Here is a 17,822-nt window from a genome sequence, read left to right as displayed (position 1 = left end):
CTAATCTGCCCTCTGCCTGTGTTTCCTTTGTCACTGAATCCATGTATCAACACAGCGAGGTGCAGTCAGATTGAGGAGGTGTGTAATTGCACAAAGACACTCGTGCTAATATAGCTGGGAGACTGAGTATGTGTGACTGACTCAGCTGACACAAGACATGTTGTGAGTGTGAGGAATGGAAGTCATAACACTGCAGCATGGCTTCATCCATACAAAGGCTGGTACTGTAAGTACTCTATCAGAAACCTGAGACATGAGGGCGAGATGAGAGATCGGATTCCTGATGCAGACGCTTCACCTGCGGGACTGCCCGGGGAAGAAAACCCCAAAGCTTGTTGATACCTTTGGCTGGGGGTCACGCAGAGGTCGTGGCCCCTAATAAATCTCCTTTCAGCTTTCACACCGGCTGAATACTGAGGCAGTTTCATAAATTTAATAAAGCTGGATGTGAAACATAACAAAAGTCAACTGCGCACACACACAAAAACAAAACAAACTGAAGGGCCCTGATGACACAGAAGCTGTGTGATTTGTCCAAAACATTAATTACGAAATATCTGAAAACGATCAGTAAAGTGGAACGAGAAACTGCAACAACTTCCACTATATCTGACCGACAATTTAAAAAAAAAACACACAAAAAAGCCTGTATCCAGTGATAAGTGACACTTCATAAAAAAAAAAAATACACATTTTAGTTGGACAAATCAACCAAAAAATGTGTACATGTGCTAAAATAGTAGCATTTATCGCACATATGTATTCAGTTTGGTTGTGATTAATGTGACACAGGCTAGGCCGCAGATTCACCCGTAGCGTCTCAAGAATCACATAAAAGGTATTATTCAGTTTTGATTATAGACTCCCTATTGCCCCATTTTTTTAAACTTAAGCAGAACAGACAGCCATCTGATTTTGCTCCAAGAAGACACGCAAAAAATACACTGCCGTCATTAATACAACACTGATTCTTTCAGAACGGCCCTCCGAAGGCCAGTCACAAGCCTAGCATGGGTTTCTTACTGTACAATAGGCACCCTTACAGGCTTATCATCCCCGTCATCTTCATCATTATAATCATTGGTGGTATGATGCGGCTCAGTCATCAGTTGTAAGTATGACACCAGTGACTTTTATTTTGTCTAACAATTTGGGAAAAACATAAAAGCAGGCCTGTTACAGAACACAGAATATGTACCAGCAGCGAGACGTTTCGAATCTCACCTCCAGTTTGCTAAGAATAGCCACTAGAGGAAATCCTGTTACACTGGGTTAGGATTTGACATGGGTGTACACACTTGACTTTGCACGAGAGCAAATTCTACAAAGCCGAGTTTTTACATTTTGAGTTCGGTGCACCGCCATGACAAAAGAACACACAACCACAAAAATCTGACTGTTAACAACTGCTTTGGGGTTTATTTTACAATTCAGAGAGAGAGAGAGAGAGAGAGAGAGAGAGAGAAAGAGAGAAAAGAAAAATGAAACAAACTAATCGGTGCTAAAAAGTCGTGTTTTTTTTTCTTTCTTTACAATATTGTCGATAAAACATTGAAATGTATAGTCATTGTGCATCGCTTATTTATTTTCCACACCATTTCATGCATCAAGTTGGATGCAAGTAATAATTAAAATCATTTCTGTAAACCAAGCCAAAGAAGCTAAATTTGTATTTTTCTTTAAAAAAAGGTCATTTCGTAGCTCTACAGCATATATCTATGTACACCATCTGTTTTTATTTTTTAGCTTTTTCTTTTTGTATATAAAAATGACAATATAAAAGTTCAAGAATGCACACACCTTAAGATACAAACAATTTTGAGCCGTTTTTCAAATGGTAAGATATGTCTCATGGAGTACTGACATTTCACTGGTAATCATTTACACGTGACGGACTGTTCTCTTTACAGCTGAATAAAGCGACACAGTTTAGAAAGAGAAAAGTTGTAACAAACCATACAACTGGAAAATTGCTATGAGGTGATACTTCACAACAAGGAAAAAGTTTCTTCAGCAAACTTGCATACCGATGGCCGTTCATTTCCACTGATTGACTCAGAACCAGAAGCAGCATTTCAGTTTTTCCAAATGTTCATGTGATCTTTTTTTTTTCTCTTTTTTACACTGACAGATTTATGAGCAGGCCATTCATCATCAAAAACATTGCTGTGACAGAAACCCAAGAAGGAAAGAGGGTGGGGTGGGGTGGGGGGGTTGATAATCCTTGATCTTTTAAAATCTGATTTTGACAAATGCAAGATATTTCAAAACATGTTCTCTTTACAAATTCAACTGTCTAAGGTGCTACTTCAGTCTTTCGGGGTATTCTTTCATTCTTTTGGTGTATACATTGAATTTTCCACCTTCTTCATATCAAGTAATATACAGTTATCTTTTCCACCAATTCTGTCCACTCGCCACTTTTACCGTTGAAGCAGTAGTTGTATTTTTGCCATGAAAAGATTAAAATCTCGTGTTTAACCTTGATTCACTAAAATACATGCACAGATCAGACAAATAGCATATAAATATATTACAAAATAAGTGTAAAAAAGCTTGGCAAAACAAAAACAAATTGACATGAAAAGACATGGTCCAGTCAGGCAGTTATCACAAAAAAAAATTAATAATAATAAGACTTGATTTTTTTTTTTTTTCTGGCGGCTCAGTTCGGCCCAGTGCAGTAACTGTGAACAACATCATTTTTAGTGCAATGAAAATCGAGTCAGTTCCACAGCTGTCAGTCCTTACTCTCAGCTCGAGACATTGTTTAAACCTTCTCCATTTTGTCTAGCTTCTCCAGTTTCTCCAAAGCGGTGACAAACACCAGGTGGTCCTCTGGAGACTTGCCATGGGTCTTGCTGAGGTGCAGTTTGACTGCGTGTTTGCTGACGAATGTCCGATTGCAAAGTCTGCACTGGTACACGGAGCCTGTGTCGTCCTCTGGCGTGGTCAAGGCTGACAGGGGGCTGCCGAATGTCATTTTGTCTGTGATCACCTTCGAGGCAGCCTGCTGCTCCCGTAGGTGCTCAGCTGACAGTTTGGACAGGTCCTTCAAGCTGAAGCCCAGGTGAGACTCCAGGTGGCTGATATAGGAGGAGGGAGTCCTGAACTGAGAGGCACAGTCACCACAGAGGAACACGGGCTGGCACGAGTCCATGTTCTTGAGAAACTTGGTGCCCCCAGTTCGTCTCAGCTGGTACTTGACATTAGCCAGCCAGTGGGATATGGTAGTCATGGAGAGGCCCGTGAATTTACAGATGTGGACCCTTTCCTGAGGGCCCAGGTCGGTCATGGCGTAGCGGCCCTCTGGGGTCTCCCTCAGGCTAGACGCAAACTGTGCCTGCAGAATGAGGAGATGCTGGGGATTCCAGTTTGACTGTCTCCCTTTCCTCTTCTGCACTGGGGAGAGGTCCTCGAGGGCATCCTCAAACGCGCTGCCATCAGCGTCCGACTTCTCTGAGATGGAGGAGGGAGTTGAAGATTTGGGCGTAAGTCTCCCGGTGAGGTTCTTTACCATGTCTGAAATGTCCATCAGAGCGTTCTCTCTCAGGGGTGAGGAGACTGTGTCAGGGAGGGAAATAAGGGGTTTGTTACCATTTACGCTACTGTTGGTCAAAAGTGCACTGCTGCTTTTGTTGTTGTTGTTGTTGCTATTAGTGGCGGACTTATTTTTACTCAGGTCTATGGGCTGGTCATTATTTTCATACAGCTGGTAGTGGTTGACGGGCTCAGCTGGCTTGCCCTGAGGAGTTGGGTTGAAAGCTGGCTTTTCCATCATGCTGTTGCTGATTTTGTAAAGCATAGACAGTGGATCTGCTGCGGGACTTACTGGTTTTGAGGCTTTCCCCAGGTGTGTGTTCATGATTGATTGGAGTGCGCTAAGAGGGTTGATGAAAGGACTTTCAGGTGAGTGATCGGTGATGATGCCAAGACTGTTTCCGTTAGTTACTGGGGATTGGCACGTCTCAGATCCATTCTTTGAATGGTTGCTGTGGCTATCTACTAGGCTCTCTTTGGGCTCCTTCTTGCAGATAAGCTCTGAATCTACACTGCCCGGGCTGCTACTTCTCATACCAGATGGTTTACCTACGGAAAGGTCATTTGGAGATGCCAAATGCTCTCGCTGTTCTCTCAGTGCAGGGGAAGGGGATTTTCCCAGCGATGGTTGTCGGCATCTTTCCAGGCTCACCATCTTCTCCTCCTTTTCTTTCTTCACAGTGGCAGCTTTTCCTGTCACTTTCTCCACGAGCTCCTCCATGGCGGTGACATTGCTCCTTAGGGGAGTAGGAGAGGAAGGGCTCCGAGGTGAGTGGATGACTGAGTTAGGGTCGCTCACTAGACTTCGTAGACCACTGTTAAACATTGGCTGCATCTGAACACTCTGGATAGTCGGGGGTAGAACAGTAGCTGAGCTTTTCACAGCACCCTGCAGCTGGTAGGCCGCATGAATGCTAGGGTAGCCACCCCATGTGGGCGTGCCTGTCTGAGCCTTGCTGATAGCACTAGATACTGTGTTCTCAAGGGATTTGAGAATATCTAAACCCTCTTTAGGGGTCTCCTCCAGGTCTTCTTCTCTAAGGTATTTATACGACGTGGTGTCAGTCTCAGATTTCTCACCTGAGTCGTCTTTCTCTTCCTTGATTTTTTTCTCCACTTGCTCGCCTCCTTCGACTTTTTCATCCTCACCCGCTTCCCTCTTTTCCTCTGAGCCAGAGGAGAGTGCAGGAGACACTGGCTGGGACTTAACCGTACTGGGAACAGGGAGTCTGGTGGTGGTTGGCGGTAATGGGATAGACTGAATCTTTTCTTCCACCACTGGATCAAAGACTAGCTGCTTGCCCTTTTTGGAAGCAGAATTTGTGACCTTCAAAAAGTGACCTGTAACCATCATGTGGGCAGTCAGCTGCTGCAATGTATCATGGGAGCTCCCGCACTCCATGCATTTTAGAATCTGTGCTTTGCGAGCTTCAAACTGCCATGTGTAGCTGGCACCATTCTGGTAGCCATAGCGGTTGTTTGGCGTAACATAGGGGTTAGCTGCAGCTTTTGCGTCTTTGCCAACATCCCCAAGAGAGACACTTCCACCACCACTACCAGCATGGATAGAGTCTGGGGAGCATGGAGAGACTATAGCATCTTGGATAGCACGTTTTTTAGCTGAAGTGGGTACCAGTTTAGTGGCCAAGGCTGGCACTGGTTCTTTGAGAGGCACTTTCTGGTAATGCTTGGTCTTGATCATATGAACGCTGAGATCTTGCAGAGATTCAAATGAGTGGCCACAGTACATGCATTTCAGAACTTTCTGGGCGTCCTCTTTCCCCTCCATTTCCATCAAGGAACGCTTACGTGGTTTGGACCAGCGCTTTCCCTGATCTTCCTCTTTGTCTTTGTTGTCATCTCGATAGTGGCCCGTCTCATTCATGTGGACCGTCAAACCCACCAGTGTGTCATAGGCAGCACTGCAGTCTTTGCAGCGGAACTTGCTTGCACCAGTAAAAACAGAGCCATACAGCTTGTTGTTCTGTCGGTAGAGCTGCACTGTGCTGAAGAGGCTAGGCTCTGGTAAAAGGTGATAGGGGGTCTGCTGAAGTGTTTTGGCAAGTGCTGCCTGATGCCAGTCATAGGCTACACCACTACCATTACTGGCAGCAGCACTGCTGCTCCCACTGCTGCTGGTTGCACTGTGGCTGCTAACAGAGCTAGCTGCTGTGCCATTTGTACTGCCACTTGTGCTCCCTGTGTGGTTGACAGTGGTGCTGGAGGTCTTGCCATTATGGTGACTGCTAGCCATGTTGACCCCACTGCTCTTATTTATGGTTGTAGTTGTGGACACAGAGGCAGTAGAGGCAGGCTCTGGACTAGTGAGGGCACTGTTGACACTGCCAGCTGCAGCAGGCTTAGATTTCATGATGTCCATTGTGATGCTAGACCAAGAGGCATCTGAGATGAGGTTTGCATAGACGGCCTTCATCTGTGCCAGGCTATCCTGGAAAGAGAGGCCGTTGTTGGGACGGAAGGGAAAAGCTGAGCCCTCCCTCTCCTGACCATCCCTGGAAGAGGTGCTCTTGAAGTCTGCAAGTCGGTCGCTAGCATCACTAAGCGGAGACCCGTATCCAGCATCAGGGTTAGTGCCATTGCTGAGTGGGGAGTCTCTGTAGCTAGGTGGTCGGCCCCCATCCACGTCTTCTTCTTCCTCGTTGCAGAGGAACTCAGTGTCCTGGCCGTCTAATGAGAGGCCGTCATCCTGCAGGTGCTCTTCCTCATCGTGAGCAGCTGCCTTAAGCTCGTCTTCGGGCATGTACGCTGGAGTACAGAGAGACAGCAAGAGAGAGGAGATAAAAATGGGGGGGGGAGAAGAGAAGAAAAGAGGTCAGCTCAGTGAAATTAAAGATTTACAGCACACTAACAGGACCACTGTCAAAATAACATGGAATGAATGCTCAATGGTGGGAAATGCAGGCTTTTATTCTCACCCAATGTGAGTGTGCATATATGTCTGCATGCATACATGACTTTGTGTGTACTTTGCACACATGTGTCTCTGAAAGCCAGTGGTGAAAAAAACCTCCAAGGGAAAAATAAATCACTGAGCTTCTGACAGTTGTCCTTTTCCTTCCCAACTATCTATTCCTCCACACATGCCTCATGTTCCCCAGGAAATGACTGGCTGTTTGGCCTTGTTAGCCAGCTGCATGCTTGCATGTTCAGCTCCCTCCCTTTCTCTTTCTTTCTCACTTTTCCAAGCCTGTACTGCATCTCACTCATCTAGTCCATGAAGCCTAGCTCCTCGCCCATTCAAGTTATTCGACTGGAGAGGGACAGAAAAAAAAAATTACCACTTTGGAGATATCACAGTTTTCCTAACCCACTCCAATTAGCTGACGGCCATTTTCAACTGTGCTACTATGCAGGAACTGGAAAAACAATGCTCTCTGGTTTGAGAGTGATACAAATGCTACCGATCGTTGCAACCAGCTTATATATTTGCACTCCAGCTGTTCGATGATCCACGACAACATGGACAATGTCTTAAAAAGACAGATTAAAACAGGAAGGCAAACACTCGATCAAAGAAAAAAAGCCAAGCGGAAACAGAAATAAGATGTAACAGGTTTCAAGGAAAAGAAAACGTAAAGACAAACGAGATTGAAAGACAGACTACGTGCATTTGGAGGTGTGCATTTTTGTGAGTGTGTGTGTGTGTGCATGCAAAGAAAGGCACAGTAAGCATTAGCAAGTTGCGCAGACAGGAGGTGGTTAGGGGGAGAATAAGTGAATGAGAAGAAGACGTGGGAGAGAAAGAAAAAGTGAGCAGGAGGCAGTGGGTTTGTTGGGTGGGGAGAGGCGGAATGAGAGGAAAAAAAAGGGAGAAAGAAGAGGGTGAGTGAGGCAGGGAGACAGGAAAGACGGCCCCCTAGCTTCTTCCTTTATCTCCTTCCTGCATGGTGAGATGTGTGTCCTACATGCCAGTATCAGTCTCTCCCGATGAAACAGATGTGCTGTCAACTTCAAACGGCACGCTAACCTGTCATATCATAATCTAAGTGGACATAATACCTGATATATATACACTGGCACCATTTACTGCTGCCTGAGAGGAGATGGGTGGAGGGTGGAGGGTGGTGGTTGGCGGCGGGGGAGGAGGTGAGCAGCTGCACCATCAACTGTGAGTATGTGATGATGTGCATGTGCGTACGTGTGAGTGCCTCCGTAAGTGCCTGTTTGCGATTGCGACTCCGCACGCATGCTCACCTTCCGTGCCCATGTGTGTACTTTATGCATTTCTTTTCCCCCACTCGTACACATTTGCTCTTACAGCGCGAACCTGAACCCACCGACCATAATATTGCCTATAAGTCTGAGTTCGCTGTGTGCTACTGATACACCCTTTTCCAAATGAGCAACATACTCCCCTAACGCCTGACAGGATTTCTGTGAAATGAGAGCACTACAGGAGAACCTGGCTGCGCTTCAATCCCACTGACAGACTGAGACCGAGACAGTTTCTAAAACTCCTGAAAATCCCTAACACAGCAGATTAGCATTATGTGCTGTACTCTCTACAACACATCTGCAGAGTGTCTTCTGCTACAGTGCCTTCCCTCTCACTAACCCGCTTCCAAAAGAGGAGGCTATCAATACATATCAGCCTTTTTAATATACAAAGCATCCTGCAGAACGGCTATCCATTCTTCTCAAGCCCACAGGAACGGTGCAAGCATACAGTAGGAATTACCTATGTGAGTCACTCACATCAGCTGCAGCCAAAAAAACCAGCTAAACCCCAATAGCTGGCAGTGTTTAATAAGTAGACACTCGCAGATACACAGACAGCAGGAATGAGACGCAGCAGATCAGAAATATCCCTGGGTGAGTGACAAAACACAGACTGCAGCAGGGAGGGGCTTCGAACGATGAGCAGGTCGCCAGGGAACCCTTTGACGATCCCTGTCAATCAATTCCTGTCCTGCCATGTTGTCATGGAAACAACAAAGAGGGAGATATCAAAAGCCCACAGACAAAAGACTGGCAGAGACAGACATCTGTAAAAATCACAGGCAGCAAGTGGACGGCTTCGCAAGCCATAAACGTACAACGTTCGTGATGAAACTTGAGTCTGAAATAAATGATCTCTCCATCTGTTTTGAGATGCCGCATGAATTCTGACAGGATGCTAAAATCCAACAAATATTAGAAGCTACGCACCAACTCAATCACCCGCAACTTGAAGAAGTGCAATTGTGAGTGGCGGCCAGATTAAGCCCCTTCTCTTCTCCTGGATGCACATATGCAGAGCAACACCAGCAGCAAGGGGCGGGCCCGGGAAGGGCTGGCGTGCCGTCCCTGGCGGTTTGGTTTGCCGAGTGGGTGATGGCTGTGAGCAGGGCCATCTGCACGGGCGCCAAAGCGCCTGTCACTTTTGCTCGGGGACGTGCCGCCATCAAGGAGACAGGCGGCAGTGCGGCCAGGATAGGACTGCAGACTCACTGTCACAAGCAGCTGCAATCAAGCCCGCCACCAGCCACGCCAGATCACCAGCAACAACAACAACAGCAACAACACGGGGAAAGGAAGCAAGACTTATCCACCCAGTGTCTCTGATCTCCTGGTACCTGCTCAGAGGGTTAATGTAGCGCTAACAAAAAGGCTTATAAAATTTGTAAAGTAGCAAAATGGGTTTGTAGAAGCCCCTTTAAGTGTTGTAAAGAGCTCTTTTAAAAATGCATAATGCACAAATAGATTGACATACACACTTAATAGAGCTGTAATGCATGCATTATCAAAGGTTTTCATGTCTCTGGTTACCAAATACACTTTGGAACACAGACCCTTATTTGATTAGAGATAAGAGCTATAAAAGAGCTCAAGTATGTGTTTTGTTCCCATCTGCCTCATTTATTATTATTCATATTTAAATGAGATAGTTCCTGAAGGACTACCCAAACTAATGCACCCATGAAGCACCCTTGATTCTAACTTCTGCCTAATATGTAAAGATTGCAGAGCGCTGTGCGCCATTACAGATGTTTGCTATCGCAATCCGTGATCAAGTTTGTGCGTTTAACGCGAGCACTCAGGGACCACACCAGAGACGAGTCTGTGCAGTGCCCTGTTATGTTTGATATCATGTTTTCTGATGAAAAGTCTGCGGTGAACGCCCTGCCTGCTGCCTCAACACAACACTGGGCCTCACAGTGAGACAGAGCGATGAACCTATGTACAGATCATCTCTTAAACATTTTCTCCGTCTACACGCAGCGTAATTTTTTTTGGTGTGTGTGTGTATGACTTGATTTTTGTAAATGATACCAAATGAAATACAACCAGCGGGATACGTCAGCTTTTTTGGCGAGGAGCAGAGCAGAAACATATCACTCCTTTTCAAAACTTTGTATCTTTCTCCGCCCCACCCATTTTTTCCTTTTTTTTTGCTTTCTCCTTTCTCTTTGCTGCGAGTCTGCTGGTTGTTAAATCAATAAAACTCTCTGTCAGGCTCGCAGAGCTTCACCATTTGGCCGCTGTCAAAGCCAAACAAACCAGATAAGAAAGGCAGAAAGGCGATGAAACGAGCGAGAGAGAGGCAGAGGGGGGGGGGAAAGAAGGGGATGAAACCAGTCAGCCTCCCCTCGCCACCACCTCCGTTTCACCAGCAACCCCTCCTTCTATTTATTTACACACATTTCTTTATTTATTTGATGTGAGTTTGGGAAGAGGGGGCAATCACGGCAGTCATTTGCGGCACTAATGTCCAATCATGGGGCCCTTCACTCATGTGATTTAGGCAGTGCAGGAGTGGGGTTCGCGGCGCAGAATGGTGCGAGGAGGGTGTAGAAAGCGGCGGTGAGGTGGGGGGCAGAGGCCGTTTAGGCCGGCCCCTAATAGGAAACTGGCAGTCTTATTCCTTCCCCAGATTCTGTTTGTCACCCCGCTCTCCATTACGTGCCTCCCAAGCCTGATGGCTTTGGACAGGAGCTGATCAAAAAGCCATCGCTTGACCTACACGCCGTGGCAGAACGAGACTCACGTCCTGCGCAGGGAGAGGAGAAGATGAGACAGAAGAGGAGAAGGAGGGGTGTATGTCAGTGCGTGGTGCAGAGCTGGAGAAAGAGGGGGGGGGGTGATGGCTCTCGGACCGGGACAAGAGGGCTGTAAATAAAATGACATTATTATTTCCTCTGTCCCGTCATGTAGAAAAGCCAATTATGGTAATGCTGCTGCCAGCGTGTCAAAGGGAATGCTGGGATGTGCTTCCTGTGAAGCGGCTAACATGAGAGCAATGCCCTGATCAGGAACACAGGCCTCAGTTTGACAAGATACTGAACAGATAGGAAGAACAAGAAATAGCGAGGGACAAGTAAGGGAGAGAGAAAGCGAGAGGGGTAGGGCCTTGTTTTCTTAATAGATAAATATTAATACACCTGGATGGATTGAGGACCTAGAGTCATCTATTCACTTTCAAATAGTTCACTTTCAACGAGGTGTAGAAAGTAACAAAATAAACACCAGTGAGGAGGTGTGTCATACAAAATCTTATTAAGTTCAGCTTGGTGATGTGAAAATGATAGAGATGCCCGAGAGAAGTTATCGACCCCAAAAGTTCATGAATTATATTCTGTCACACCTCAAAATTTGACGAGATGAATTATGCAAAGGCGACGGTGAAAGAGCCGGATATTGAGGGTGAAGGCGATCATTTACTTTAGAAGCTAATTCGTTCTCATCTCATCTCAGGCTTCTCCACAGTATCCCGTTCTTAAAAATTCCTCCCGCGCTTGATAGGGGTTCTCTCCTTAAAATAATTCCTCAGCTACCTTTCTCCTTTAACTCTCATCCATTACCCCTTCTTTCTCTTTTTCTCCCACCCTCCTCCTCTTCCTCCTCCCCTCTCCGGCTTTGCTCACACGCCCACATGGGCCCCTCCCAAGCGGAATAATGGGAGCATATGGCCTAGGCAGCACCTACAGGGCCTTAAATAACTGCTGCAGCATTCCAGCTCGCTGTACCAATTTATCTCCCCCCCCCCCCCCCCCCCCTCCTCTTTGCACCCCATTTCAAAACACTTCTAGCTTGAGTTGAGCTCAGCAGACAGCAGCGGATGGGACATGTTGTTCTTCAGACACATAGCAACATAATGGACTGACACAGAAAGTGGTGTAAAAGTGATTAAGCGTCGTGCGCACGGTACTGGTGTTGAAATCCAGTTTTATTGGCAGATATTCACTAGCCTTCTTAGCGATCATTTTGCACTGGCAAATACCTCAAGTCGTGTTGCGTTACGGTGAGCTAGTAGCATTATTTAAACTCACTGCAGTGATGCTTTAGATAGTGGTGTGTGTTGAGTGAGCTGAGTGTATACATATCAACGCTGGACCTTTATTTGCCAGTCTGTCCGTTTAAGTTCTTGGTCGACAGCTACTGAAAGCAAAGCATATGCTAGCTGGAAGTTGTAAGAGTTTCCTTTTGGTCTTTGAGAGAAAGGAGCTCAGGTTCAGTGTGTTTTGAAAGAATAAAAATGCATACAAAGCGTCCACTTAGTTGCCTAAATTCTGTTCACCTGATGAGATTACTATAAATGTGGGGCTGAAGAGGCGCTAACCTACTACAGGTCACACTCTCGTGTAAATATGTCCCGCAGACTTCCTTCTATACGACCTTAAAAAGAATGATATATGGATTAATGGGCAGCTCGTGTTGGAGTGTTTATGCACACGAGTGCCATGTAAGTGCCTGGGCAGGTGTAATGTCTAAGTAGAGGGGCTGAATGTGTGCGCAAATGAGAGAGAGTGAGTGCGAAAGGTGCTGCTGTTTTATTTATAGAGCCAGCGCTATTTATACCCAACTCAAAGATCAGTTCAGAGAAGCTTGCTTGTGGGCCACAGCCAAGATCACTCTCCATTACAGTGCATGCTTAACACCAAAACACACACATGCACGTAAACTCTCGCCTATATGCGAGGTGGGGCTGCGGTTGCCATCATATCTGCTTTGTACGTATACACGCAGTAACAAAACAAAGTGATTTAGTGCGTATACGGTACAGCCATGCATTCGTTCACAAAGGGGTGGATGAGGAAGGGGAGAGGGTGGGGGTGCACGGGGGTGAGCCCACACTGACTGACTGAGTGTTCTTCATGGAGTACAGCAGGCTTTAACATGCTCAGGGATCAATACAGTGAACCAGCGCCAATCGATTGCAATTCATCTGGCTATTTTTTTTTTTTTTTTACATTTCATTCTCACCCACTCACACTGCACGCTGAGCAGCAACCCTGCGAGGCAATACATAAATAAACATACACACATTTGCATACAGAAGAACACACACACACACACACCTGAGCCGCTGGAATGATGCCCCCCCCCCCCCCCCCCCCCCCCCCACCCCCCCAGCCCCTTGCAAAAGCGTGTTCAATAAACCCGTATGGAATTTATTTATTTTTATTGAGCATATCAGCCCATCCTGGTCCTCTCTGCATAACAAGGCCTGTATAATTAAACCATAAATTTCAGTGCGCTCCTTTAATTACCACAGACAATGTCAGGAGGCAGCAGGGTAAACAAATGGCTTTGAAGTGAGCGAGGAAAAAAAAAAAGGTTCGACACAGCAATGGAGAAGCTGTTCATTTTGGTGAGAATGTTGTTGCACTTGAAAAGGATGAAATGTTAAAAAGAGTGTACGTGCTCGGGGAGTACAGTATGTATTTTTTTTCCTCCCTCCTGCCTTTTCTAGGAATACTTTTGAGGGATGCAGTTTTGTCTCAGAGTGAAGGAAGAAATAATCAGCGCATTGCTGCAAGCATGACGACGTGCAAATATGTATGTCTGGATGAGCACAGTACACTTGCGACTACTAATAAACTGAGTAATGGAGTGGGTGTTTTGGGTGTGTGTGTGTGTGTGTGTGTGTTTGCATTTGTGCCTTTTTTAAGCCTCTTTTTCCCATGAACACAGAAGATGCAGATGGTAGATAGATGACCCAACGATGGATTATATGTAGTTTACGAGAAAACAAGTTTCTTGAGTATGACTGGAGACACCTATACGGTCTTCAACAGCATACAGCATATACAAATGTGTGTGTTTGTGTGTGTATTGTGCACACGTGTGTAAGCTTTAGGTCAATGTCAACACACAGACCTGCTTCTCAGCAGCTTAGCTAATTACACAAGAGCCCTGAAGGCCACTTAGAACAGGTTAGCTAATTAACAAACAGGCTGATTGCAGATTAATTGAGAGGTGTTCCTAATCTTCACCCCTAAATGCAATGACAAATGCTAACTGGCACTAATTAGGCTGGTATGGAGAGCTGAGAGTGGAGGCTGTATTTACAGTTACCGTGGCTCATATGGATGTGTGGCTTGTATCCAGCTGCCTCTTTCAGACCTGCCAACAGGTTAAAGCAAATGAAACTTTAGTGAAAGTACGAGGAGGCTAAGAGATAGTGAAGACAGCTTCATCAGCACCCTTTTTAGGCTGCAGTGCGAGGTGGCCTCAGTATGCATGGTACATTAATGGTATTTTTTGTGCGCAAGAGTAACTAATACATATTTGAATAGCTCACTTATATTAGAATGTGAATATTTACTTATAGCAGAAATAGAGGAAAATTGTTCAATACAACACTGTGCAAAATTGGTGGGACACAACGGATAACTATAGGCCACTGGCACCTCTAAATGTGGAACGCTGCATCCTGAATTATTATTACAACTGGCAGTAAATTTTTTTAAGTGCTGCTTTTTTTGCAGTCTCTGTGAAAGAGAAACATGTCCCACTTTACCTGTGGGGATAGTACTTTTGAAAACTCCCTCTCATATGTCTATTGAAAGCCTACTGTTAAGACTACACTATTTGCAGTTTGACCTTTCCCTGCGTGTGAGGATTGGTTCCCTCAGCTTCAGCATGAACGGCGCGCACAGAACATGAAACCTGAAACGGTGTCAACACAATGGGTTAAGGTGGATTACAAGGACAAAATAAAGAGAAATAGGCCCCTCGGTGGGGATCTGAACCGGCACCCATCTGTGGATGATCACCTGCCAATAGAAAATGTACTTTGCTTCACAAGCCACACACACACACTCACATGCAATCTTGCAATTTTCACAGCCACTAAAACTACTCCCCAAGGCCCGACTTCTTCTAACTTCCATCTGCCTAGATAAATTTATCATTCAGTTCCCCTGTCTATCACACACACACACACCTGTGCCTTTTAAGCTGCCCACCCTCCCCAAACATGCACACGCACTAAGTTTCCACCTGGACTCTTTCAACCTCTGACCCCACCCTCACTCCTTCTTATAATCCTTCTCTCCATCCATTGACTTCATTGCTTCCGTCTTTCTTTTGCAACACCTGCGCTTTTAAATCCCTACATCAGGATGGCCCATTTTACCTGAACAAACACACACACTGCCAGTAAACACACACAGAAGTACCTACACGTCCTTACCCAGATCCCAGGAAACACACACAAACGCAAGTATGTACAAACACACACACACGCATGCACACACACATGCACTGTCCCTGACAAGACAACAGCCAGCAGCAGCTGCTTCCATCTCCTAGCAACAGCCAGCCTGATAGATGACCCAACGATGGATAATTACCGTAAATCACCACAGCTCACACACTAAAGGAGAGAGAGGGGCAAGAGAGCTTAAGAAAGACTGAAAATGTAAGAGAGAGGGAAAGAGCGGGGATTGAGAGGGATCAGAACTCGAGGGCTTGGGGCTGGTCATGTGTGCACTAATGCACATTGATGAGCTCAAATTCATCTGCTTTTTAAAGCACACACAAACACACACACACGTATACATTTAATTCAGACAGCATGCTCTCCTACACACATGCAAAGGTGCTCACCATATACATAAACGTGTGTGTGTGCAGCACACAAACACAGTCACACAGTGTCAGCGCTGTGGCTGTAATCTGAAACCACAGGCCCCACCTTCCTATAGAGGAGCTTGTCTGTCACAGGTTCCCATCTTTTTGCACAAAGGTGCCTATCAAAGGCCAGAGGGTGCTGTAGGGTGAGTCTGCGCAGTGCTCTAGAGCACAGTTAGGAATGGAAACAGCAGGCTGCTGCTTAGAAACTCTGACAACATGATTGCCTTTGATTTGTTTGAGAAGTGTTTGATTTAAGATATTGACCAGATGGATGCCAAAAAGTTCTCCTAACATGCTCTTTTCTTCTTTTATTTGGAAGCGAATGTCTGATTTGAGAATCATTCCTATTTTTTTTTAAACCCTCTACCGACAATGATAAAGCAGATTTACATAATGTCACATCCAACTACTGACATGCAGTCTGTATTCCATGAATTCTAAATATAGCAACATGACAAACTACCTCCAGAAGAACAAAGTTTACTCCAAATTATCAACAGATCTTCGATATGCACACGCAGCTGCTCCATTTACTTCCCCATCATTTTCAGCTCTCCCAGACATGCAATCTGTCCTCTCTCTCCCTTCTTTCTTTCCTTGCTATTCTCCCCTCCTTCCCTCATTCCCCGACTCCCTCCCTGTGCGAGTCCTGGCTGCTGCAGACATTTGATCTGGCTGCCTTGTGATAGATTGACAGGTAATGAGGAGGTTGAAGGGGCGTTGGAGACAGGAGCAGGTGTTCAGCACAGTCTTTTTGGCCAGCACTAAGCTGCCATGTCCTTCACTGCTGCACCGCACCACTCCGTTTCCTCCTTCTCTCACTCCTTCTTTCCCTCCTTCTTTTCCTCCCTTCTTTCCACCATCCCCCCCTTTTCTCTTCCTTAGAGTAGAGGACTATGCAATCCATCACACGTTGACACGGTCGGACATAGACTGTCTTTATATGGGAAAAATGCATGGGCCGTGGAAATAAATAAAGAATAGAACATCGTGTCCCATGCTGGCAGCAGCAAACTAGGCCTCGGACTGATCACTCAAACTGTGCCGTGAGGATGAGACTGATTTGGAACATCCGCCTGTAGAGGAGACCAATAATGGCTTCTTATATAGCAAGGCTGGCGCTGACGTGACTTTTAATGCAAAAAAAAAGTTTCCTTTGCAAAATAAAAATGCTTTTGTTTTTAGAAACACCAACATTTTCACATGATGCTAAAGTACATTTCAGAGGCAGACTGTTCAGAAACTCACAGGAGTAAATTTTAGGTATGTTAGTCACGTTATATTAAAAGAGGACTCCCTTACAAGCTTTACAGTACATAATGGTCTAACTCGACACCAATCGGAGGCAGATTTTGACCTGTTTCAGTCCTGCTGACACAGCAGAGCACCACTCTGCATCACACCACACAAACTAAACAGGAGGATAGAGAAGAGAGGAATCTGATGAGTTGGGAGACGGAGCAGAAATCTGAGGATGAGGATGTAAATGGTTGCAGTAGAGACAGCTTTTTTTGGGTCCAACTGTTGAATTGCTACTTTGCTGCATTTATGTGTTGCACTGATTGAATTTAAAATTAGTTATTCTCAATGATCAAGAGCAACAAGAACATTTTGTGTTTAAGTTTAACCCCAAAATGACCTCAGCGTGCTGTAATTGTTCAGAATCAGGTAATATTTGACAGAAAGTCATTTGTGAAGCTTCTCTTGTGTCGGGCAATGTCCTGACATACGCAGACGCAGGATTTAAGGTAGAAATGAACGGTTGCACCTTTGAAACCACCTTAAATGCAGTAACAGAAACTTGAATTGTCGTCATGGGAGCCAACAGGCAGAGACAGCCAGAGGAAAAACAAGGCTTCAGGCTATAAATCCAACCCTCCAGTTTACTGCCCAACATTAAAGGACATGTCACCCTCCTAAATCAGATCACCAAGAGGAGACAGACGGGCTAAAATGGGGAGCATTTGCATGTTCAGTAAAACATTCCTAAGAGCTCAACAAAGTGCTTGACCACTTTCTTTTTGTTATATCCTGCAGTTAAAGATTGTTCATACAATTTGAGATACGCACAACGTGAAGGAGGCAACTAGCTTTCTGTCACGACACACCATTCTGAATGAAAGTAAAGATAGAAATATTTATCTAGCTTCTGTTTTTAATCAGCCTCCCTAAAGGTGGATTTAAACACTGAAACTAGCACTTGGTCTGGTGTCTGACCCACGTTTCTTCCTTTAAATCTACAAAAACAGCAGCTTCACCTGGACAATCTAACAGACAGTTTAATTATTTAATATAATGCCAGATAAGAGTGTGTGTAGAATTAAAGAGGAAGCCACCAGGCTTAAAATTAGCCTATCCCAATTGTCACCCTACTCAAAGAGAACCTGTTTTCTGAAAAAAAAAAAAAGAAGTCATTGACG

At 45.4% G+C, this 17,822-nt stretch overlaps 1 protein-coding gene across 2 annotated transcripts in view; it reads right to left on the bottom strand.

The window, feature by feature from the left end:
* Positions 1 to 1,114: 1,114 nt before the first annotated feature.
* Positions 1,115 to 17,822, bottom strand: part of LOC134635869 (teashirt homolog 1) — a 36,103-nt gene continuing 19,395 nt past the window's right edge. For both annotated transcript variants that reach the window (XM_063485501.1, XM_063485500.1), the window contains exon 3: positions 1,115 to 6,306. In XM_063485501.1, coding sequence (XP_063341571.1) covers positions 2,771 to 6,306 — 3,536 coding nt within the window. In that variant the 3' untranslated portion in view covers positions 1,115 to 2,770. The remainder of the gene's footprint in view (positions 6,307 to 17,822) is intronic.

Source organism: Pelmatolapia mariae, linkage group LG10_11, assembly GCF_036321145.2.
Source record: "Pelmatolapia mariae isolate MD_Pm_ZW linkage group LG10_11, Pm_UMD_F_2, whole genome shotgun sequence".
NCBI classification, from domain to species: domain Eukaryota; kingdom Metazoa; phylum Chordata; class Actinopteri; order Cichliformes; family Cichlidae; genus Pelmatolapia; species Pelmatolapia mariae.
The sequence above is the reverse complement of the archived record's forward strand: the minus strand, read 5'-3'. Positions and strand labels throughout refer to the sequence as shown.